The sequence below is a fragment of the Heterocephalus glaber genome, unplaced genomic scaffold, assembly GCF_053883595.1.
Source record: "Heterocephalus glaber isolate CG9 unplaced genomic scaffold, H.glaber_assembly_v1.0 deba00001550, whole genome shotgun sequence".
NCBI lineage: Eukaryota > Metazoa > Chordata > Mammalia > Rodentia > Bathyergidae > Heterocephalus > Heterocephalus glaber.
The window spans coordinates 19,334,720-19,359,013 of record NW_028258343.1 but is presented as its reverse complement, the minus strand read 5'-3'; the positions used below and the strand labels follow the sequence as shown (position 1 = coordinate 19,359,013).

The 24,294-nt window shown below is 44.4% G+C and overlaps 1 protein-coding gene across 1 annotated transcript in view; it reads left to right on the top strand.

Annotated features, from left to right (window-relative positions):
- Positions 1–24,294, top strand: part of Rnf217 (ring finger protein 217) — a 109,055-nt gene that overhangs the window by 59,191 nt on the left and 25,570 nt on the right. Inside the window, exons 2-3 of the mRNA XM_087190158.1 lie at positions 7,714–7,947; positions 19,222–19,386. Coding sequence (XP_087046284.1) covers positions 7,714–7,947; positions 19,222–19,386 — 399 coding nt within the window. The remainder of the gene's footprint in view (positions 1–7,713; positions 7,948–19,221; positions 19,387–24,294) is intronic.

Below are 24,294 nucleotides of genomic sequence, written 5' to 3'. Positions count from 1 at the left end.
TGCAGGTCGGGGCCAGTCTGGAGTTCATCAGAGCTGAGGTCTAGGATGCACACTGGGCCCGCCAAGGGCATTCAGAAACAAACTTAAAGAGTGTTCAGAACCAGCAGAATCCCATCCTTGTGCTTGTCTGTGCCCTGTCTTGTTCTCAAGGCCAACTCTGAGACTCAGTTGCTGCCTTTGCTGTCAGTTCTAGATCTGTCATCTGCTGTGGCCCAGCGGGAGGATCAAGAGATGCAGCCTGAACAATTTACCAGCTTAGCGAGATCCTATCTCACAATCAAGCATTAACAGGGCTGGGAGGTAGCTCAGTGCAAAGGCCCTGGGTTCAATCCCCAGAACTATAAGCAAACAAATATCAGATTTTATCTAAAGTACTAGAACACTAAGAAACACCAAAGGAATTCTATAACCTGGAAAATCAGTTTTTAGTGCTTCCTCCTTTGCTTTCGCTCATGTTTTTTTGAGGTTACTTCCACATACTTACTATGTAGATATGGTTTCATTATGCTTCCTTGTCTAACATTACATCTTTACATCATTGTTCATATTTTTCCTATTTCAGGCACAAGTCATAGCCAGATGTTGTCCTTGAGATCCTTCTCATTCTTCTCATTCTTCAGGGCTTGACCCAAGTCTCTTCTTCCGTGAGCAGTCGTAACCAGCTCTCCTGGGCACTTCCTGCCGGGATTTACTGTGTGCTTATTAATGTCAATCCGTCTCTTGTAATGAACTACAATCCACCTCGGAGTGCTAATGTGTTCATCTTTAAATTTCACGAAGTAGCTCGAGTGCTTTGCCCTTGACAGACATCAAATATCTACTTGGATATTGAATCAAAGCTCATCCAAGGGCTCATTATAGCAAAATGATTTAATAAGAAGTTGAGGGGAGAAGAAATGAGCCAAGCCGTAGGAGGAAAATGCTAACACACGGAGAGGTGGTAATACTAATAACGGCACCTCGGTTCACGAACTTCTTTCCATGATTCTCTTCGCATTCAGGTTGGAAGAGAACTGAATCCACTTCACTGGTTAGGTTCAACGTCGACCTTATGGAGAAATTTGATGCGAGTTTTGTCCAGTTCATTGTGCAACTGGAATCATGGAGAGAATTGAATTCATGAACTGAGGCACCACTTGTACTGGTCAAGTGGAGGAACAAATGAATCTGATTTTAGTGGACATGTAAGTGACCCAGGACAACGCACTGAAAACCTGCCTCTCACGGCCGTCGTGCCGGGCCACTGAGTGTCGCGTGAGTTGGACTGCTCTGTTCTCCCCCTTGCGTGGTTTTATCCTCGGTTCAGGGCCGCACTGTTGTAGTTACTGTGGCTTCACCATTAGTCTTTTGTCTTGTAGAACACGTTTTCCTGCTTTGTTTTTCTAGTGAAGAGTGCAGCATGAGCTTCATCCATTTGGGCTGCCATAACCAAATACCTGTCCTCCAGCGGCCCAGGTATTGCAGGTTGCTCCCTAGCCCCAGGTGCTCTTGGCCCGGTGGCTCCCGTAGGAGGCGGGGCCTAGGAGGAGGAGCTAGGTCGTGGGGATGTTCCCATCGTGAAGGGGACTCCGGGCCCCCATCCTGTTCCTCTTCCTCTTTCCCCGGCCTCCCGCCACCCTGAGGTGAACAGGAGGAGCCTTCAGCCACGTGAAGCCACCGTGATGTGTGTGCCACACAGGCCCAAAGCGGCTGGGCCAAGCAGCCGGGACTGTTCCCTAACAGCAGCTCGCAATGTTGTTCTTATTTCATCCTTAACGTGCTTGGTAGAATTTACCAGCAAGGGACCCCGGGTTGCAGTCCTCCATTTGCTAACGCTCCTCTTTCATGCGGTCAGTTCTTCATACTGTTTTCTTTGGGGCATTTGTCATTTTTACGTCCGTGCCGAGGTGCGGTTTCCATCCTTCTTAATCTTACTTGGAATTGAGAATCCTGGCTGGATATTTTCCGTCCTTGAGTTCCTTAAACGCAGAGGCATCCATCAGAGGGCGCTGCTGCAGTGGCTGCAGAGCACCTGGATCACCGAAGCATCCGCCTTCCTGTAGCTGGTGCAGTTATAGGGAATCAGTGAACTTGGAGAGCGCTTCGCAGCTGTGCTGCTCCACCCGGTGATTAACGCACCCAGTGCGGCACCTGTGCTTAGCTTCGTGATTGCCGCTGCTGCTTCGGCACGCTGTTCCATTTCTCAGAGCACAGGGCTCTGAGATCCCTGGGTACCGACTGAGCCAAAGACCGAGGCACCGTCGTCAGTTCTCACCAATGCCCGGGTCCAACATCAAAGTCAGAAACTGTACCCTTGGCAGAGTGGCTTTGAGGGCCACGGTTTACATTTTTCGCTGTCCTTTTCTTTGGAGAATTTAGTTAATGAATCTGCCACTTCAGAGGTCCCTTCATCTGAGTCGCTAAATTACTTTTGAGCACTCCCAGGTGGCAAATCAGCCACGTAGCTCAGGTGTTCAGTGGATAATAACGTCTCTCACTGACACCTTGGAGATTGTTTTAGGGTTAAGTAATTTTTTCCTGCAAGAACAGACATGCTTTTCTTCGGAAAAATTGAAAGCATATTTTTCAGTGATACAAATAGTAGTATTAGCATTGAACACAACAGAAATGCAAAATAACTTTGTTTTAACCATATAAAGTACACAAAATTCTATAAAAAGAAGTTAGATGACATGTTAAAAATGTTAATTTGGTATTCAATAATTGATATTTGGGGAACTATATGATATCATGGTTATGGTTTTAAAAAGATTTGTTCTTTGGCCTGTAGCGAAGTATTTATGAATGAAATTATGTGATATCTGGTATTTGTTTCAGGATGGTGTGAGAGGACCACCCTGTGGTCAGGGCCCAGAGGAAACAAAGTTGGCCGGAAGTTGACAGTAGTTTAAATAGGACAGTGAATACTTAAGGATCCATAGAACCACTCTGTCAACTTCTGCGTAAGTTTATAAATATCCCTAATAAAAGATTTTTTGAAAGCCTTGGGTAACTATGAAGCGATGTAGTACCATCAGATCCCAAGTTGTGAGAAGCCATAAAGACGAAGTTAGTTTCTGCATTTTCAGGTTCCACCAAGGTGCCTCTCATGGCTTAATTTCCTTGATGTCACGGGCTTTCTATCTTGCCTGTCGTATTGTAGGAGCTCAGTGTGTTTTTGTTATGTATCAATGATCTTTGCACCAATCACTGTAAAAATTGGCTGTGAATAATTTCCAGCAAGTATTATCTCCATGAGAACTGTGTCGTGTCAGAAGTCTCCCAGTAAGTAGCAGTCACCAGTGCCAGGCTGTTCGGGACAAAAGCGAAGTCCTCCTTAAGTGCTCCCTTCACCTCCGCCCTTACAGTCTGTCACCTGCTCAGGAGAAGACAGACAGAAGACCAGCGGGTGCCTGAAAAGATGCCTGGCCTCTAATCATCAGGAAAAGGACAGTGAAAACCACAGCAGCGAGTTACCTCCCACCCTTTAAAATGCTCTTGTTGAAAAGTGAAAGCTAAAGGTTATGAGGAAATGGACAGAAAGGAATGCTTCTTTTTAATTGAAGCTCATTTCTTCCAACCTCAAAATAGCAGGGAGGGGAGGATGTTCTAGGAACTGATTCTCCCTTGAATCAGAGAAAAGAGAACTCCTGTGCAGTGATGGTGGATCCCAAATGACCCACCGCCAAAACTGGAAGTGGAGCTACCGTGTGGTCCACTAATCCCACTACTGTGGGAGTTCCATGCAAAAGAAGTGAATATCTACAGAGTAAATGAAGTCGATATTCAGGAGCGATTTGTACTCCCACGTTCACTGCAGAGATGCCCACAATAGCTAAGATGTAGAATCAACGAAGTAGGTGTTGAGAGAGAGAAAAACACTGCATGATCTCATTTATATTGGAATCTTAAAAAAATTGAACTCATAGAAACACAAAGTAGAATGGAAATTACCAGCGGCCCGTTAGGGGTGCAGTGGGAGGATTAGGAGATGTTGGTCAAAGGATAGAAAATTAGAGTTAGACCAAATCCATTTCCGAGATCTATTGGAAATCTTGGGTCACCATGGTTAATAATAGCAATGTGTTGTGAGCTTGAACATCACTAAGAGAATAAATTTTTAGTGCTCCCATTACAAAAGAGAGATTATATGAGGTAATGTGTGTTAATTAGCTTGAGGTAGCCATCCCACAATATATTCCTAGGGTACTTTAAACATGTCACGTCATATCCCATAAGCATGTACAGTCCGTGTCAATTCTGAAACATCCGATCTAACTTTCCATCCTCCCACTCAGCCTCCCAGAGTGCTGGGATGACAGATGCGCACAACCGTGCTGCACTTGAAGGTTTTTAAAAATCAGGGCACCCGCACCTGCTCCTCAGCCCCACCGGTGATGGATACGGAACTTAGTAACAACAATCTGGCCTTCTTATCGTGGCCAGCAAGGCCTGTGTGATCTGTCTCCTGCCTGACACTCCGACTTCGTTTCAGAGCCCCTCTCCCTCGATCAGTGTGTATTCAGTCCCTTGGCTCTGTGCTCCGGACATAGGCATGACTGCCTCTTCAATTCTTAATTCCAGTTGTCCCTTGCCCAGAGACGCTTTCCCCAAGTGCAGTCATATGCTGGTTTTGTGTGCCATCCCTTTCCTCCCGTGGCATCCTGGCCTCTCTCTCCTCTTCCCAGATGTCCATCCTTGTGCCTAACCCAGAAAACCACGACTCCCTGATGTGGCCTGCCACGTGAGCAACTATAGGATGCGGCGGCAGTACGTGATGTAGAATACCAAAGCTACAGCACTGCAAATTGAACCATGGCTTAATTACAACTGTTGATTGTGAGATGATCTTTGCTGTTGAGACAGTAAGATGTTAAAAGTGCATCCTTGAATTAATAGCACACACATCTTCTTGAATAAGTAAATGAATGTACTTGGCTCATTCAAAATTACTTCTTTGGTAGTGATACATTCAGAAAATGATTCTGAAAAAGATCCTCAGGTAGAGGGGATGAGAGAGGGCGGGTCAGGAATCACACTGCGCAGGAAGAGCGGACGTTCATAGTATGAGTAAGTGAAGGGATTGTGTGAGCAATTGCCAGACGCTGTTTATTGCTGGCATTATTCACATTCTGAGGGCGTAGGTCTTGAGTAGGCCGAGAAACGTGACCTCGCGACATCCGTCTCCAGAGCTGAGCGCTGCTGTCCTGTGGGTGGATTCAGCCCTACACTGTGCCAGGAGCGAAGGAGCAGATCTAGAGGGGTCGGTGGAGGCGGGAGTGGAGGAGAGGAGATCCACACCTCGTCGCTTCTGTGTGTCCAGTGAAATTCTGTCTGAGGGCTTTGGCTCAGTGTAGCTTTGAGGAAGCAGAGAAGGTGTGGGTAGTGGGTACAAAGTACAAAAGCTGAGGAAGTAGGGTGTCCGGTGGATGTCAAGTAGGTTTGAAGATGCCGTGCTTGGTTCACTGCTGGGTGGCATCCAAACGTGGCCAGGTAATGAATACCCCAGCGAGAGAGTAACCGGACAGCCTGCCCTAAGTCCCTAAATGTACCTATGTCCCTGAGACCTGACCTTCCCAGATGACTGCCCCATTGCTGCATCCAAACTTACGAGTTCAGGGAGGCTGGGTTCAGGCACGGAGCTGGGACTAGAGAACCGGGGGTCTTGTCCACCTTCCTGAGCTGCTGTCTAATATAAGCTCCCTCCAGTGGCCAAGTGCGCCCTTTTGTGGAATGAAAAGAAACTCCCTTACATACTTAGGACTAAGTATTTTTCCATCTCTGTCCAGACTCCTGCAGCGGCTTTGTGCTCCGCTCTGAGCCCCTGGCCCAAGCCTCTTCTGTGGGTGCTCACGCCTCCAGTCCACCTTCCCCTCGCCACGGAGCTCGCGCACGGCCGGGATCTCCACGCTGTGATCTCTGTGTGCTGCCTGCAGGTCGATTCCGCTCAGATGTGGGCAGAGCACGGACAGCCCTGTCCTGCCGTGCCGTTTCTTCTCTCTGCTTCTATGTGGCTCGGTCCTGTGGCCCGGGAGGTCTTCCTGGGAGCCTCGTGTGACCTCCGGTCTGAGGTGACGGTGCCTCCTGGTCTTCCCTGACTCCTGCGCGCCTGGCTCGGGAGGGCGTGGTCCAGGTCCGCAGGACGTGAAGCCAGAAACAGGCCGTCACTGGTTAAATGTTTACGTGACAGACGTCATCAAGCCAGGTTCTTATGATACCCTGGAGATTTTATCTGTATGAAAATCTGGGGACTTCGGTCCTGAGGCATAACTTAAAATAATTCATTTGAAAGATAATGGAAGTTAATATCATTATCATAACGCTGTAACCGTGCAGTGATAAAATCTGAGGCTAACTGAGCAGACCCACTGAAAGTAGAGACAGTGGGCACATATTTTAAAAATAAACCTCTCTGTATCACATTTTATACAAAAGAAGCGTAAACTTATATAGCAGATCCAGCTTTTCACAGAGCACTGCCAGCCACTGTCTTTCCCTTCGCTGTCCCTGCAGCTTGTGTCCTTCAGTGGCTGTACATGTGCCGTTCTGTGCGTCCATCAGCTATAACTCTGAACTACTTTCTTCAAGTTGGTGCCAAATAAACATCAAAGTTGAGAGTTACTGGGAGTTTAGTTGATTAATTTCCAATTGCATTTTGTGGTGGTGTTTTCTCCTCCAGACCATGTGGCTTTCTCCCGTTGCCACTTCAGTCTTCATAGTGTGCTTTTTCTCGGTCAAGTGCATATGTTTTGATTTCCGAGAATGTCAGTCACTCAGTGAAAATCCGAGTTGAAAGTCGTGGTCGCGTGGATGTTTCCATGTGTCCTTTTTCTATGTCCAGTTGGCCAAAGCCAACGATGGTGCTATATGGCTCATCACTTCTGGGAAGCCGTCCAGCGCTTCCTTTCCTCAACATCATGCATTTTCAAGAGCGTTTAAAAATGAGCTGTGTCCACGTGTGGTGCTTGAAGCTTTCACTGTGCGCTTTAAGGTCAGCCACATGTATTATCCCACACCAAATGCTGAAGGGCGCGTTCGGGTTTAGCTTTCTCTTTTTCCTCCAAGCTAGTTTTGTGGGCCTCTGAGTAAATTAATTTTGTAAATGACCCCAGGAGCAGCCAGATCTCTTCAGGACTTTCCTTGTTTTGTCTTACACTCTGTGTTTGGTTTAATTTTCTTAACAGTTCCTAAAAATGTGATGACTCGGGACCTATGCCTTTGTGGTTGGCATGAAATAGCTCAGGGAAAACACATTTTGCTAGTGGTTTTTTAACTGCTAGATATTACATGTGAGTACTTTACACAAATCCCTATTTTATCCTTTTAAAGGAGTCAACTGTGCGCAAAGATTGGTGCTGAAATACCCGTAGCAAGGCAGAAAAGCCGGAAGCACCTCTCAGTCCGAATGCTGTTTCACCTGAAGTTACGGACGAGGGGGTGGCAGTTTGCTTCTTTACAGACCCTGCTGCTCAGGTTCCCTTAAATTCTCAAATAAAATGATCAGACAAGACTGCAACCACCTCTAAATCATTTTGGAAACACACTGATTATTCTGGTGCTGCCTGACGCAGGTGTCTAAGTGATTTCTATTCACTGCATTATCATAAAGCAAAAAGGGATAATCCTTATGCAGTCATGAAATGAACAATACCATATGCGCAAAAAGGAAAAGAAAAGAAGCTTAATAACTAACTGGAGACCTTCTTCTTTTCTCCCATCTGCTCTTTCTCCTAGGTACAGCTTGGCCAAGTAGAAATCAAATGCCCCATCACCGAGTGCTTCGAATTCCTGGAAGAAACAACTGTTGTCTACAACCTAACATATGAGGACTCCATCAAGTATAAGTACTTCCTGGAGCTTGGTCACATTGATTCCAGCACGAAGCCGTGTCCTCAGTGCAAGCACTTTACAACCGTTAAGAAGAAAGGACATATTCCTACCCCTTCCAGATCAGAGAGCAAATACAAAGTAAGCCGTGCCCCGGGGCTGTGGTCAGATGTCTGTTAGGGGAACAGGCTGATTTGGGGTAGTGCTAAGAGGCTTCCTTCCCTTAACTGGGCGAGGCAGCAGGTCTTGCCTAGATTCTGAAAATGTGTGCCTTGGGGAGACTGATGCGAAGAGGTTCTTAAGGATCGAATTCAAGTTTTTCCTTTAATTACACTGAAAGTTATTCTGATAACCTAATTGAAGGGATGACCTTTAGTTGTTGCTGTTGCCAAATACTGCAAATTCTAAGGCTTTTTTTAAAGTATGAACTTGACCTTTTCAGTGGGTCCACTAACAGTCTCCGGGCTGTGATAAGTGAAAACAGTGTAAAATGCTATTTGCTCACTATTGAGCACTCATAGAGTACCCTTCTATGCTTGTGTTGTGCTAAGTTTAGGGGACACGGAGGCAAATGTGGCATAGTCCCTGCCTCCAGAAAGTCTAACAAAGGCATGTTCCCCCGCTGTTCCGGAGACCTGCTTGGAAACGGGAGAGCTTTGTCTGGGCACGGTGTTGGGAGTTCGGCCGCGAACCCTTGGTCCAGTTGTTCTGGGCCCCGGTGGGAGCACCGGGCAGAGCACAGCTGCTGGAGTGGCCCAGTGGAGGGGCGGGGACAGGGTCCCCTGGGCTTCGTCAGGGTCCCTGCTGCCCCAAGACCACCCCTCCTAAGCCTCACCACCTCCCACTAGCGCCACCTGGGGGATGAAGCCTTGGCCGCCGCAGACCTCTGGACACTCCCAACCAGGCCGAAGGTGAGGGGCACGTGGGTCCTAGGATGACTGACGGCTCAGCGTGCTTGGAAGAGTGAACCACACCTCACAGAGCTCCTTGGGGGCACTTGTGCGGGGCTGGGGTGTCGGGAATGGGATACCAGGGGGAAGTGGGTCTCCAGGCAGGTGGCAGCAGGAGGGATGAGTCGCACATCGGGCGGGCGGGTCCCCTGGGTGAGGTCCTGGGTGTGCACCTGAGTGGGATGAGTTCTGCAGGCATGGGATGGGGGAAGCTGGGGCGGCTGCAGCACGGGCTGAGAAACCATGGCCCCTGCAGGCCAGTCCCAGACTCTGGGCCCTGACCGTGGCTAGAATCTCCTGAGAAGCTTGGGGACACAGGTGCCCTGGGCCGCCCCAGAACCGTCCTGCAGACGTTTGAGCCTCAGCTCCTGACTGGAGGCCGCCGAGTGGAGAGCACACACACAGCAGGTGGCAGGGATCCGTGCTCACCGGGGCTCCCAGCCGCCCGCGGGTCCCTGCAGTCCCGTGAGCTCCGCCCAGCGGGCCGATTGCCAGAGCTTCCTCCCTCCCGCCTGCAGGGCTGAGCTCCTGATTTCTCGGTCGCCCAGAGCCTCTTGAGGACTAATTGGTCTTTGAAAGTGCTTAACTTGCGTAGTGAATTTTTTCCTTTTTTCACTTATGGCTCTTGTGCGGGCTCCTTTCTTTATGATTTAACTGCCAGGAATAAAAAACACCTTTTGTTATCTTCCACAAAAGCTGCCATTTCTGAGGTCGCAAAGTTGTACAACTACAGTAAAACTGTACGGTGCTGTTACAGTGCTGACCTGACAGCAATAGATGACTTGCGCCCAGCCCCATGCATGTATTTTGGGGCTGTTTTAAGTTCCTTTTAGTCCTGTTGCAGGCTATTAATATCATCAGGAGGTTACTTGTCTTAGAAGGACTTGTGCTCTGTAACTTAAGATATTGATTGTTTTCTAAATTATGTTTAGAATTAGATACACGTAAAATGAGACTATAGTATTTTGGAATGTGGAGTAATTAAAGCAGGGGACGTATGCAGCCAGGCAGGGTGGTGCACGTCTGCCTGTAAACCCAGCACTCTGGAAGGCTGAGTGAGGCGGAAGGCCCACCACAAGTTTGAGGCCAGGGCTACCTGGACAGTTCAAGGCCAGCCTGGGCTATATAACTGATACCCTGCCTCAAAAAACTACCCTATCTCAAAAGCCAAAACAAAACACAAAATACCTCTGAGGCAAATTTTCCCAAGTGCAGCTCCCATGATGGCATGGTTATTCCTGTCATTCCTCATTATGCGTAGAAGAGAGTATCTACGGCATGAGAGGTGCAGAATTCCTGTTCCGTGTCATTGCCCTCGTAAGGGTGCTTCTGACGCTGAGTTTTAGTGTTTCCCATGTAACGACTGTATAGAATTTCTCACTGTTCAACCGCAAGCTCCACTTTAATGGTAGGGCCTGCCTTACAGGGCCTGCCTGGCTGCCTGCTTATGGAGGGCAGGAAGAAGTGACATTAAGGTCTTCATTTTTTCATTTTGATGGACACTTTCCATTCCGCTGGAGTTTTTAAACAGTTCAGTCTTCTGATAACAAAACCCACCTCCAAAATGGTGTAGCTCATCACAGCTTTAAGAGCAGTAAATTCAAGTACTCAAATGTCATAAGCTGGTATAAACAGGAAAAAAAGCTTGCTGCTAATGTCTAACATTTCTGAGCAGTTTAGAAACTCTTTATTGTTTACAGCCTTAAAAGGGCTTTGTATCTTGATCAATTCCTTGTAATGTTTATTTCAGTAGTACTGTTTTTGAATCACCGAGTTATAGCATCTTGATCTAAGATACCACTCTGAGCATTTGTTACAGTTTTTGCTGGAAGCTCAGAAGCACTTGATATATTATATTTAAATTGTTTGAAAATGTCACAGTCATTGTACAGTGGGGTGAGTGCTTCCTGTATGAAATGTGAGATCTGTGATGTTGTATTTAGGATTCATTTGTGCAGTTTTTTGTTTTTTTGTTTTTGGTACTGGGGCTCGAACTCAGGGCCTTCTTCTTGCAAGGCAGGCGGCAGAACCACTGAGCTAAATCCCTGGCCCTTGAGTAGTTTTTTGTAAAGATCACTTGTTAAAATCTGTGTCTTCACCAGGAAGGAAAATGATAAGCGGGAGACATCAGTAAGCAGCGGGAAGGACTCTCGGGTGCCAGTCCATCCTCCCGGGCCTCCCTCAGCAGCTTTGCTGGCAGATGTTTGAGTGCACAGAGCTTTTCCTCACCTGTGGCATGTTGTGGGACTCATGCCTATGAACTGAGCCTGGCATGCCTACTTTGCGCTCATTTTAGTTCTGTGTTCTCCACCCCTGCAGCTTATGCTGTGACCCCCCAAGTTTCACTGTCCCGTTTCCACAAGGTTGCCTTCAGTTTCCCACATTAGAAATGCAGTTTCTAACCTCCGTGGTTTGCCTGATGTACTAGTGGGACACCAGCTGCCTTTCAGGACAGGGAAGGAGCTAATGCTGGGAAATTGGATGCCCACCAACAGACACAGCACCCCCAGGCGGCGTTTTTGTGCGCAGCAGTTATCACCAGGGATCTTAGGGTGTATTTGCAGGGCTCAGTTGCCTACAGTCTGTCTCTCTAACTTGTCTCCAGGAGGCCAGGCTCAGGCTTCCTTCATCCACTGGCAGCAGTAAGCACTGTGCCTTACAGAGTATGTGTTCAAAATATATCTGTCGAATGAATTAATAAACAGGCCAGTGTTTACATAACAATGTGTACTGTAATAAAAGGTGGGAAATGCTGAGGGCAGAGGAAAAGAAAGCACAGGAGAGATCAGGAGGCATCACTAAAGGTAAAGCCATGAAATCAAACCTTACAGTGTAAGCTTACCTGGGAGCAGAAGGAGGCTCAGAGCACTGGATTCGGAGTAGATTTAAACTCTCAGCCCGCCGCAAATTGGCTGTGTAACCTTGCATATCTCGACCTGCAGACAGTCGTGGATCCCTGCTCTGGGAGTGTAGTGAGGGTTGAGTGGGCTCACACAGCCAGCGCTCAGCACCAGGACTGACGTATCGTCAGTGCTCAGCACCTGCCGAATGATTGTGGTTGTTATCACCTGTGGGCAGAGGGAGCAGAAGCCGCCAGCCTGGATGCTGAGGAGGGAGTGGAGAGTCAGAAAGCTCACTGGAGGCATAAAAGATGAGGTGACTTCAACTCTTTTGGGAAGACACTAGAAGGGTAGCAGCTTGGTCAAATGGGATTTCTAGTTTTAGTTTTGTGAGGACTCTCCACACTGATTCCCACCGTGCTGTACTAGTTTACACTCCCACCAACAGTGTAAGAGTTCCCTTTTTCCTCACATCCTTCCCAGAATTTGTTATTATTTGATTTCTCGATGACAGCCATTCTTTCTGGGCTAAGAAGGAATCTCAGTGTCATTTTACTTTGCATTTCTCTAATGGCCAGCGCTATCAAACATTTCTTCATGTATTTATTGGCCATTTGTACTTCTGAGAAGTGTCTCTTCATTTCAGTTTATACCAGGACAATTCATAATCACTAAATCTTGGAAGCAGCTTAAATGCCTGTGAACAGAGGAATGGATAAAGAAGTGTGGTATTTACACACAGTGGAGTACTACTCTGGCATGAAGATATACTTGAGGCATCATAGGTGTATAGATGCTCTTTGAGACCATGATATTAAGTAAATAAGTCAGATACACAAGCTTAAATATTGCATTTTTCTCATATCAGAAACTCAAAAATATGTATATAAATAAGGAATAGAAGCTAGATAAACAGGAATAGGAAAATCTTTCAAATGGATGAGAGAAAACGAGATGGAAGAAGGGGAAGAAAGGGGAGAAAAGGGATGGAAAAAGAACTCAAGAAAAAATGAACATAGAGCTTTTGCCAGTGGGAGGGTAAGCAAGAGTTGGGGGGGGAGGGGGAGGGGGAGGGGTCAGAAGAGAAGGACACGCACCAACTTCGCACGATAAATGTCAGTATCCTGCAAGCGTGCGCTCGTAATAATAAAGCAGACAGCAAATAAAATGTGAGGTGAAAATGGGGTGTCAAACGGTGCAATTACTGTGTCTGCAGGAGGAGGAAATGACCTCACTTTGAGACGGGTCCAGCTAGGAGGTCCTTCCGGGATCAGGCAGGAACTGCTCTGCCCACTAAGCTGGCGCAGGAATCAGCAGTGTTGGGAGGGGTGGGGAAGGGGAGTTCCTGACCCCATAGAACTGGAAAGAAATTGCTCTGGGAGGTGAGAGAGGTCATCACCGACTTGGTGTTCTTCAGGGAGAAGGAGAGGAGAGGATCACAGAAGATTAAAGGAGACATTTATTTTAATGGACTTCATCTGTACATTTCAGGTGTACAGTGTAACGGCATTCCTCATTGGAGATTTGCACCTTTACGTAGTCTCTCTTGGTTCTTATTTTTTCCCCTTTCCCCTGTCCTCCCTTCAATCCCTCCATTCCTCCCTATCTACAAAGACTTTGTTTCCATTTTTTCATTTTCTCATATTAATTCCATTCCCTTTGAAGTAGACATTTAACTCATAGGAATTTCCCAAAGTAGGTGCAGTTCTAGGCTTCATTTTCATTCCAAGTGGAGACTAAAAAAACGATCATTTTCATACTGATTTGGAGAAAGTTGAATGTCATGTATCAACACAGGGAACATGTAAAAGGCATGATTTCTCCATGGATTTCTTGAAACAAACTTAATAATCCGTATTCTTTTCACAAGTATTGAGCAGAACCATGGTAGTGTACACAATAGTGTGTGACTTATCACAAGGTAGAAGGAAAAAAGCCAATAAAATGTACTGGAGAAACTGTGTTCTCACCTTATAGGGTTAACACTCTGCTAAGCACTCTGGGTAGGAATCACATTTTATAAAGCTGCTCAAGTATAGTATTTCCTCACTTTGTACAATAATTTTTGTGAGGGCTTTCAGAAAATCATTGAGTCAGTATGTTGCTCCTAATCTGTCTGCTTTAAAACGTGTTTAAGCTTCCTTGGGTAGAAATGATTTGAGACTTTTTCTATATGCAGAAATGTTGGAAGCTTCTCTAGGAAGTGTATTCAGCATGCTCCTTTGTTCTTCTGTTTTCCCTGATGCCATCGCTTTAAGTTGACAGTGTTTACAGTCTGAGAAGCAGCTTGTGGTTCGGTGTGAAAGGTCACCGTAGCTGCTGACACACACTAGTTCCTCCTGGGATTAGTGTACCATCCGTGTCCGGAACCAGCAGAAAGCAAGTATAGTTTCTGACTAATGGTTGCTGGCATAGATGTATGAGGGGGTAAAAATGAAGTTGTCTAGCCTGATTTAAAGAAGTCAGTTAAGCAAAGGGTGTGTTATAGATGTTACCTTGAAAGCATTTATAATGCACAGCTATGGTGCAACCCTACTGCATTTTATCCAAGTGCTTTTCTCCCTTCAGTTGCTAATGAGGTGCTTTGCTAACGTTTGTTGTTCTTTACTTTCTTGATGCATAAAATATCTGTAATATTTTAGAGTTTTTGCTTCAAGTTCAACTTCTCCCAGCATTTGAATAATGGAAGTCATCTGATGTTTCAGCCTACGTCAGTGCCCCCCCCCAATTCTACTAAATAAATACAGTAATCAAGACCCATAGCTACCGTATTTTGACCTCCAGTGGTCTTGAGAACTGTTTTGTTGCTGTTTGTTTACTTTTACTTAGTCACATTTGTCCGTTGGTCTAAGCGAAGAGTCATTTCTCCCTGATGACCAGCTGGAGGAGGGACCAAACTAACCAAATCTTCTGCACATTAGCAGAAGGTCAGAAGATGACAAGAGGAATTGGTGCAGTGCGTTTCTCATCTACCACCCTCTGTGCTCCTGCATTTCCTATTTCCCTCTTAGACTGGTAGGGGACCTGATAGAGCTGTCTGTGTGGTGAGTCTCTACTGTGTGCCTACTGGACTCTCATTGTGAGGCTGCCCATTAGCAAATCCTTAGCTATCCAGTCATTCCCTTCTATATCGGGGCACTCTAATTTGAGAGAACTCGTTGCTAAGTCCAGGTTGAGGTCCCTCGCTCTCTCCCTCCTCTCCTCTTCCCTCCCCTCTCCTCTCCCTTTTCTCTCTCTTTCTCTGGGTTTCATTTACTTATCAGAGAGAGTAGTCCCATTGTTTCTTGTACACTGTAAGAGTAAATGTCCTTCCTGTGACGATATGTGTGTCTCTTACGAGATGTAACCCCTGTCGTGTTCAGAACGGACCTGTGGAAAACCACATGATGCCACACTTTACTGGCTAGGAGTTCAGGCTACACAAACCAAGGCAGAATTTCCCAGTACCCTTTGTGTTCATCAGCGATGTAACTTCAGACCGGAAATAGACTTAAACAAATGCTTTCCTGGACCTTGCTTTCTGGATTTAGAGGGAGAATCGATCAGTGCTGGACAGTGTTTCCAGCTGGACAGGGGTGAGCAGCAATTGCCAGTTTGAGAGGGGGCTCCTCCCAGATGACCCCATCCTGAGCCCTGCCATTCCTCCATGGAAGCCCGCCTCTCACAGATGAACCCTAGCATCAAGGCAAAGGAATGGCGGCACCCAGAATGTGTTACGGTTGTGAAACCAGTGCTGAGGAGTCTGGCTGAAGGCTGTTTATAAACATGGTGTCTGGATGGAGCTTAGCTTGCTACGTGTCACTGTGGTTTTGTCTGCTCTTGGTCCCCAAGCCTTAGGAGAGTTTTTCTTTCCTTTTCTAGCTTGGCTTCAGGTGCGCCATGGGAAAGTAAGGCAGAGGGTGCCTGGCCACATCTGGGCCTCTGTGACTGCAGTGCTAGTGGGGGGCCTCCCAGGTAGGTGGTGAACTCAAGGAAAAAGGCTGGGGCCAAGAAGTCAGGCGCCTGAACCCGTGCCACCCACCCCTGCCGACCCTGTGCTTGGGATTTGAGGTTAGAGGAAGCAGAGCGGCCTGGGGGTGTTGAGGTCTCCTCTCCTCTCTGGAACGCTCTGCTCTTCTCCCATGCAGGAGCATTTCCTTGGTCCTTACAGAACCCCTTTGTCACCAGGAGAGTCCCAGTCATTTGCTGGATGGGTCCGCGTCTCTGGACAGCACCCTGGCCTGAGAGCTGTCACTGTCACACGCTCCATAGGAGTTTCTGGACCACAGCATAAATTTGTGGACATGGGGTTATAGGAACCTGTTGGACCCTGATTTTTTGGGCATTTGAGCAAGGCTTGGGCTTGAGCTAGCAGAAGTGCTTTGTCCACTCAGCTACAGTAGAACAGCTGCTTGTTCTGAGCTTTCCCTCAGACCCCGGTGTGGACCAGGGCTGCACACGCTGCCTGGTCCATGCCCGACACTCGCCCCACTAACATTTGACTTCCTGTGCGAGCTCTCTGAAGATTCCCTCAGTTTCCAGCCTTTCCGGAAGCATCTTTCTCCTCAAAGTGGCCTGTCCAGGCTTCTGTCTAGCACTACACGGTTGTGCTTGTAGGATCTGCGCCTGTCCGCTTCTTAAGTTCCTTACGTTGGGGTTTCTTCATTCTTTGGTGTGGTGTCAGTACAGCCAGCCTCGCCTCTGGGAGGCCCTCCATAAATATTTGGTGGATGGGCAGATGAATTGATAAATGTGTGCCATTATTGAATAGATTATTGAATATCTGTGTAGCCTCAAATTCGAATAAAACAGATTCCTTTTGGGAAACTGTTAGTTCTTGTCTCCAGAGTACTTCATTTACGCATTGATAGTGTCTAGTATCTTGAGTGTAAAAAGTAATGATTTTGTGATTTATTTAAAATGATGATATATAAAGGAGGATATAGAATTTAGGGGGAGATAGTTATCTGGGATTCTCTTTCCTTTATTTATTCTGTATTTATTCTGTGGGTTATTTCTTTCCTGGCATAATGCATTGACAGGGGAAAATACTTGTTTCGGGCCAGTGGAGTGGTACACATGTTACATGAGTGTCAGGATAGTGCAGTGCCTTTAAAATCTATAAGGTTCAAAATTGTAAAGTGCTCTTTTAGCTTCCATGGATTCTGGAGCAAGTTAGTCAAGATTTTTAAATTCTGGAAGCTTTATTCTTGAAAAATTTGAAGCTTCTTGTAGAAGAGTTTGCATATTCATCATGATGTTCACTAAAATGTCATTAGGATAAAATTGTAAGCAAAGTCTGGTAATACAGGACATGGTAAAGGCATCCCAGCTGCTGATTATCAGTTAACTATGTCGGTTTCCTTTGAATTCCCTTAGTTCATTTTACAGATAACTTACAGAGTGTCTGCCATGCATGCCAGAGGTTCTGCATTACTGAAGTCAGCAAACACAGGATGAATGAACAGCTCGTAGGCTGCTAAGGAGACTGCACACCTTCCTGCCTGATATAAAGGCTGTGAGAAAGTACGGATGGCTGGAGGAATGGGGAGGAAGTTTTGAAGCAAGGAGCCCTCGATCAGGGTCAGAGCTCAGTAGACAGATTGTGCCCTTGGACTCTTCAGTTAAGGAAGCAAGGACAGATGGGCTGTCCTCAGCTCACCACAGTGTGTGAGGTTTACTGAAGGCCCTCCGGGGGGAGGAAGGGCACAGATGGTCTCAGCAGCCACTCCCTGAGAGCGACCTGTGTCCCCACCTCCCTCCTCTAGAGAAAATCTCCCTCTGCTAATTTCACTCCTCAGTGAGCCCTCTGCTACTCAGAGCTCACGCCAGCTGCCTCTCAATCAGCCTGGCATCTGTGCCCGTCACCGCGCACAATTTTGGTCATCCCTGGCCTAATAAGTTGTGCCGAGGACATGGGGTCACGGTGTAGAACGGAGCTTGTGGACGTCTCCCATGCACAGGAGCCACCGAAAGACCTTGTGAATGGAGACTCGTGGGAAACCATGAGTTCTCTTTCCACCGAGCTCCTGAAGACAACAGTTTTGCCGATCCTCAAACCGCGCTTTGAGTAGAAGGGCTCAGCAATGCGCCACTGTGTGCAGACTCCTCATCCCTCAGAAGCCAGCACCCATGGCTGCCCGAGCTCTGGAGAGGGCATTTCTTGAGGAAGTCGTTGTGTATATGAGTGGAGGAAGGCACAGTGTCGTTGATTGTATGTGTTTACGAGGCCAGTTTCGGATATGGTTAGGGCAGAGTGAAGAAGGGATCTTTGAACAGAAAGTCAATGTTAAAACAATTCTCATATTGTCTGTGAGTCCCAGAGCTGTCGGTCTTGGCTGGTAGTCCTTTGGTTTTTTCAGCTCAGAGCGTGGTAAGCAATCGAGTGTGAATTTTGGTGATTCGTAGTCACTCAGAAGCTTGCTTCAGCACTGCTGTGTGGTTTGTCAGTGAGAGTTGTTGGTGAGGGTTGCTGGTAGGACTTACTTATCCTGGGAAATTGAGAGCCACAGCCCCTGGTTTAGACGCCAAGGGTCAGATTCCTTCATTCTGGTACTTCGGGAAAATCACGCATTTTTTGAGTGTCATAATTGGAGATCCATGGATGTGAACCATTTTAATGCCTGGTATTCACACGGTGATCCCAGTTTCAAAGCCTTTACAATCATAAAGTCTAAGACTGATTAACACTCAAAGAGCCTTTGAAAAAATACAGTTAGCAATGGGAGAGTCCAGTGATTTAGAATCAGAAATAATGTGTGAGAGAAGAGAACTCAGTTGAACAGCCAGGCCCCTGACACCCTCAGGTGCATGAGGCGAGCAGTGTGGCCCGACTGTCCCATCCGTCCGCTGGACTCCCAAGGAGGTCCCGGGTGAGGGTGACATCCAGTCTTCACTGTCCCATGGCACACGGAAACAAACATTTGATGTTTTATTGTCCAAAACTCACCCACTTCAACTCACCCACTTCTTCCAACTTTAAAAAGTGACTTATTTGCTCTTAGTTATCTGAAAAACATTTATTAACTTTTAGAAAAATATTTTAAATGGCCTGAATATTACTATCCTTTAAAAAAGAACCAGGGAGCTTCTAGTTCATGCAAGATAAAGGATTTTCCTAACTCACCTTAGGCTGGGAACCATGCAGACTCCTGCCCGTTCTCGGTGGGACTGTGATTCCCGTGTCTCGCTGCCGAGTGGCTCAGACCCCACTGGAGGTGCGCGCACAGCTGTCCTGCCGGGCAGCAGGGGACCGGCCCATCGGGGACACAGGCTGCCCGGTGGGACAGTCGCGCGTGTACAGCCAGTGCGTGAAGCCTTTGCGCTGCCGCACTTCAGGTTGTCAGTGAAGAAACGATGTGGAGGAGGAGCAGGAGTCGGGCCCAATAAATAGTACGCGGCCTTGAGGCCAGACGGGCTTATTTCAAATCCTTCCCAGAGCATGCGTACATTGCTCGCGCTCCCTCAGCCTTCTTTCTCCGTCTGTAAATGTTCCTCTCGGATGTTCTTACCTACTTCGGTGCCGAATTTTGAGGGCAAGAATAATGCACCATGCCCCGGGCGGAAGGCGGTGTCCCTCTGGCCCGTGTGCACTCCCACTCTGTGAGTGCCGCTGCTAGCGCTGAATGTTCTTTCTCCTCACACAGATCCAGTGCCCCGCTTGCCAGTTTGTCTGGTGTTTTAAGTGCCACTCCCCTTGGCACGAAGGTGTCAGTTGCAAAGAGTACAGAAAAGGAGACAAACTGCTGCGTCACTGGGCCAGCGAAATCGAGCACGGGCAGAGGAATGCCCAGAAGTGTCCAAAGTGCAAGGTAAGCTGCCCTTTTGGGGAGCAGGAGGACGGAGGGCACGCCCGCTGCAGAGGACGGACAGTTGTCCACAGGACAGGCATCGCCTCGTCGTTGTCCTGAGGTGGGGGCAGAGAAAGGGGTATTTGCTGTTTCATTCTAGAAGAGCAATTCCATTATGTGTATAAACTGAACGTTTTATCTATAAGTGGTACATGTTCTATTTGCGTGACAGTTCAAAATTTAAGCCTGCTCACAATTACAGATTTAAAGCATCAGACTCTTTAATTTACATTTAAAGATTAAGACATGTATACAGGGAAAATCTAGCACGGAAATGTCACAGAAGTATTATTTCTAGCTTGCCACATACTGTGTATGGTCACTGCTCAGTTATGCAGGCTCTGACTCCCTGCAGTCCTTTGCTTTTCTGTCCTTTGCTTTAGGATTACGTTAAATTGATCATTTTGTTCTTTGTAAATGGGGGGAAGGAGAAGCTAATCCTAAAATCAGAACTTAGGGCTTTTATGAATCCCACTGTTTCATTTTTCTCTTCATGCAAGTAATCAGGAGTTAGCAAGCATTTTAGCTGGGACCTGGGTGTTGAACGTCGGCCACCAGGGAAGACTTTGCTATAGCGAGATTAACAAATCCAGTGAAAAAAATCAAGTTTGGTGCTTATAAGCTAGAGAAGAGTTTGAAGTTTTTTTCTTTTTCAAGCTTACTTTAGAAAACTATATGCGTGTCTGTACCCTTGCATATGTACTCTTTCTACCTGTTGCCAAATTTACTTTTGGAAACCTTGTCTAAAAGGGCCTCATTTTCTTTTAAGAATACTTCTGCAAGGGCTGGGGATTTAGCTCAGTGGTTCCGCTGCCTGCTTCGCAAGCACAAGGTCCCAAGTTCAATCCCCGGTACCAAAAAAAAAAAAGAATACTTCTGCAATTCCTTCCTGGAGACTTAGCACCAGGTCAGTTAAATTTGAATTACTAGAAAGTGTTTAAAATTTAGTAGTTGTGAAACTCATTTGAAATAATGAAAGTATATTATGAGTCCTGTTAATGAGCATAATATCAAGGTACAACTTCACTATACCAAAATAACATGTTATTTTATATATACTGAAAGTAAAAAAGTAGCACAAAGTAATATGCTGCATTCTTAGCAGGGGGAAGAAATGTTTGAAACATTTCTACTGGAGCTGACTCTTAAAAGTGATGTCTATCAATGCTTGATAAAGCTTTGTTTTCCTTGTAGAAGGCAAATTCATCTCAGTACCATTTTTTACTTTAAGTCTTTTTCAGATCATGGCATCCATTGCCTAGTTTACTTTTATTTTTCAGCCCATTGAAAAACTAGAAAAGAGGTCTTTCCTCTTTCACCTTGCCTTTTCAGTTTGTGCATCGTTGCTGTTCTGTTTCAAATCAAAGGCCAATGGGAATTTGGGGCTTTAAATTCTGACTTAACATTTTGCTTGTACATACATTTTATGTCTCTCTGGAAAGCTGTAAAAATTATTGGTTAGCTGGTTCTAAGACAGTACCCTGAATGAACAGCACTGCAGCACTGTGCCTGGGGAAATTCTGAATGAACCCAAACGATACATAACAACATACACTTAGGACTGCAGCCCCGCAATCTAGCCTTAAACAGGCCCTGCTGTATAGAGATAACCAGCAGGAGTTTACTGAAATACCAACAACTTGCCACAGTTTCGACAGCTTCGCGTGAGAGTCAAGAGGGTGAGAGTCAAGAGGAAGCGTCCACGCTGGGTCCCTTGTGAAGGATGCTGGAAGGGTGCGGCTTTTCATAGACTCACCTAAGAGCTACGAGGGAAAACCCAGAGTCCGTTCGCATGGCTGTCGGCTGTCGTAAGGCGGAACCTAGTGTCCTATTGTCCCGTGGGATTCAGCACAAAATTTGCATCTATTTAAATTGTATTTTATGAGTTGTTTTGAAAACAAATAGTTTTGGGTTTTGGGTTTTTTTTTTCCTTTAAGCATGACTTTAACCACATAACAGTTTGGCAACCACGTCTGTTTATGAACTGACTGTGCTGAGCATGGCTTGGGCAGGTGTCATTTCAACAGTCGGGTCTTGTACTGAATAAATTAGATAAGATTGTCATTTTTATATTTCCTGTTACATTATCTTATAAAAGTTAATGAAAAAATATGCAATTTTTGGTCATCCCGTCTTTAAATAATTGGACAGCTAAGCGGTTTTAAAGCATTTTCTTATATAATGATCTTTTTCTGGGGAACCTTAAAATTGTATTTCTCCCCAGAAAATATTTCTATACTTGCAAAAGAAATTGAGAAAATATGCTGAGTAAGTTAATACTGTTGTATACTCGAAGGCCTTTTTTTCATAAATACATGCATTAAAATATATAAACATAAAACAAAAAGGATGAGAGTTTTGCAAAGGAAACTTTCACACAGCATACCCCCAGATGAACAAAACTGTTATCATAAATCTTCACATATATTCTTTCAATATCGATTGTCAATTGTACTCAAAGTTTTGTTGTAACCAAAGTATTTTTTTGCACCCTGCAATGGGTTAGCATGAATCTTAAATTAATTGATAATTTTGATGGTGGCTTTGATTTTTATTTGATCATTTTGTGTCCAAAGGTCACAGATGTGTGAAAGATATTTGAGAAAACTCTTCCCTGCCATCCTACCACTCTAGTGCACTCAGTGTTGACATACTAGTGCCTCTCCTTGGTCTTTGCCCTACTCGAATTATTTTTATAAGGGTTTAATTGTATTATGCTAACAATTTGATGTCGTTATATTTTCCATTTCTCATTTCTCAATGCCAAGCATTTTTCACGTTATTAAATGGTTTTCAAACCACTCTTTTCATGAAGAGTGTGTTGCTCGTGTAAACATCTTTGCACTGTCAGATACCAGGTTGGCTTTGGTGTGGATCTCTATATTACAGGTGTTAATGATATTTATCTTGAATGTTCTTTTTTAACATATTTTGAACCTTTGAAACATGTATTTCTATAGCTGGAATCACTGCATTAAAGGATATCAGTGTTTTTAATTTTGGCCACATGGTTAGACAATGCTTTCTGATAGAAGTAAAATAATTTTTACTTCCACCGATAAAAAGTCTGAAAAGCTGTTTCTGTGAGCCTTTCTCATTAGCATTAAAATGTATTTTAAGCATTTTTAAGTATTAAAATGTAAGTATTTTCATAATGTTAAAATATGTTGTTCTTGTATTTTATACTTGCTTGCTTATAGACTGAATATAAATGTACATGGAGTTTATAATATGGCTTTTTTACATTTTCTGTTCATATCCTTTGGCCATTTACATGGCTTAGGTTGGAGCACTTTTTTTTATCAAACTATTTGAAGTTCTCATTCTGGAGTATTTTCTCCTATTCTTTCTTCCTGTCCAATTGATGAGGGTTTTTGTTTTTGTTTTTACCTAGCAGGCTTGCATTTAAAAACAATTTTCTGTTGTTTGACTAAAATATTTCCTTTTGGACACAAACACAAACCTCATACACACATATTTATATTTTTATGTATTTACTTATCTTTCATATTTTGCTTCTAAGTTTCAAAAGTCATTACTATCTACAACTTTGATTAGAAAGGTCTACTTTCTCCCTTTCTTTTAACAATTTGATTTCTAAATATTTTATACCTTTAATCTACCCCCAAATTTTTTGGTGTATATTATATGTTGGATACTAAACTAGTATTTTTTCCAAATAAAACCATCTAAGTGGGTTGTGTTTAATAAATAACTCTGCCCCTAACAATTGATTTATAATTTCTCCCTAAGCAAATGTTAAATGATAATATGTAGTCTCTTTTCTAAGCTCTCTAAGCTTGACTCTAATTTTTCAAGAAAATTCTGTGCTTACACTGGTGAGTTTCAAGTGATTGTGTCTTTGTAAAATTTGCAAATTCAAGCAGAATTTGATAGCCTAGTAATTCCTTATTTTGATTTGTATTCTAAATAAAATAAACGTTTTTGTCTTCTTTATTTATAAATATTACTTTTCCCATAATGAGTTTTTACTTTTCTCAAGTGGAAAGACCAATTTAATACATGGCATGGTAATAGACAAAATTTAACTTGTGCTAAGAAATCAAAGTTATTGTTTATAGTTTTGGCAGATAACAAGGATGCATATTAAGAGTTTTTCTTCTCACCATCAGGATACTTAATTCATAAGTGTGATATTTTTGTACTAAGATAAATATATACAAACAGTTCTAGAAATTACTTATTTATAAAACATTTTTAAGAAAATTTAACACCGTATTCAGACCAAATTTGCTTAACTATTTTTATTTGTGTGTCATTGCTTCTTAATGCAGTTTTCTTTTATGATTTATGAGATACCATTTTAATCTTAAAAATGAATTTTCTGCTTCATATAAAATTCTTAACCCTACAAAAAATATGTACTAATTTTGAAATGTCTTTGTTTGAACTTAGTTATCACAAACTAAATCTAGTTCATGATAAATTCCTCCTAAGCAATTTAAAATTAAATTTAAAGCAAGTAGAGAATTCATGGCAAAAATTCTTTTTGATACAGTGGTTAGGTAAGATATTAAAATCTGAGTTAAAGACTTACTAAGTTCAAATGAAAAGTGAAGTGTGCACTTAAAAATAACAGGTACGAGAGTATATAATATAAAACCAATAAATAAATACCCTTGTAGGCAGTTTCACATGTACATAAACTTTAGCTTAAAATTGTTACTGAAGCTATTAGGTGTTAATGGATGTTTATTTTTTTTAAAACAATGTTGGGAATCCGGTAATGCCTTTTTAAAAAAATGATGGTTAAAAGACACATATTATGAAATTTATCATCCTTACCATTTTAAATGCAAATAGTGCTTTTTTTAAAATTTTGTGTTTTCATTTGAAAGTTTAAAAAAA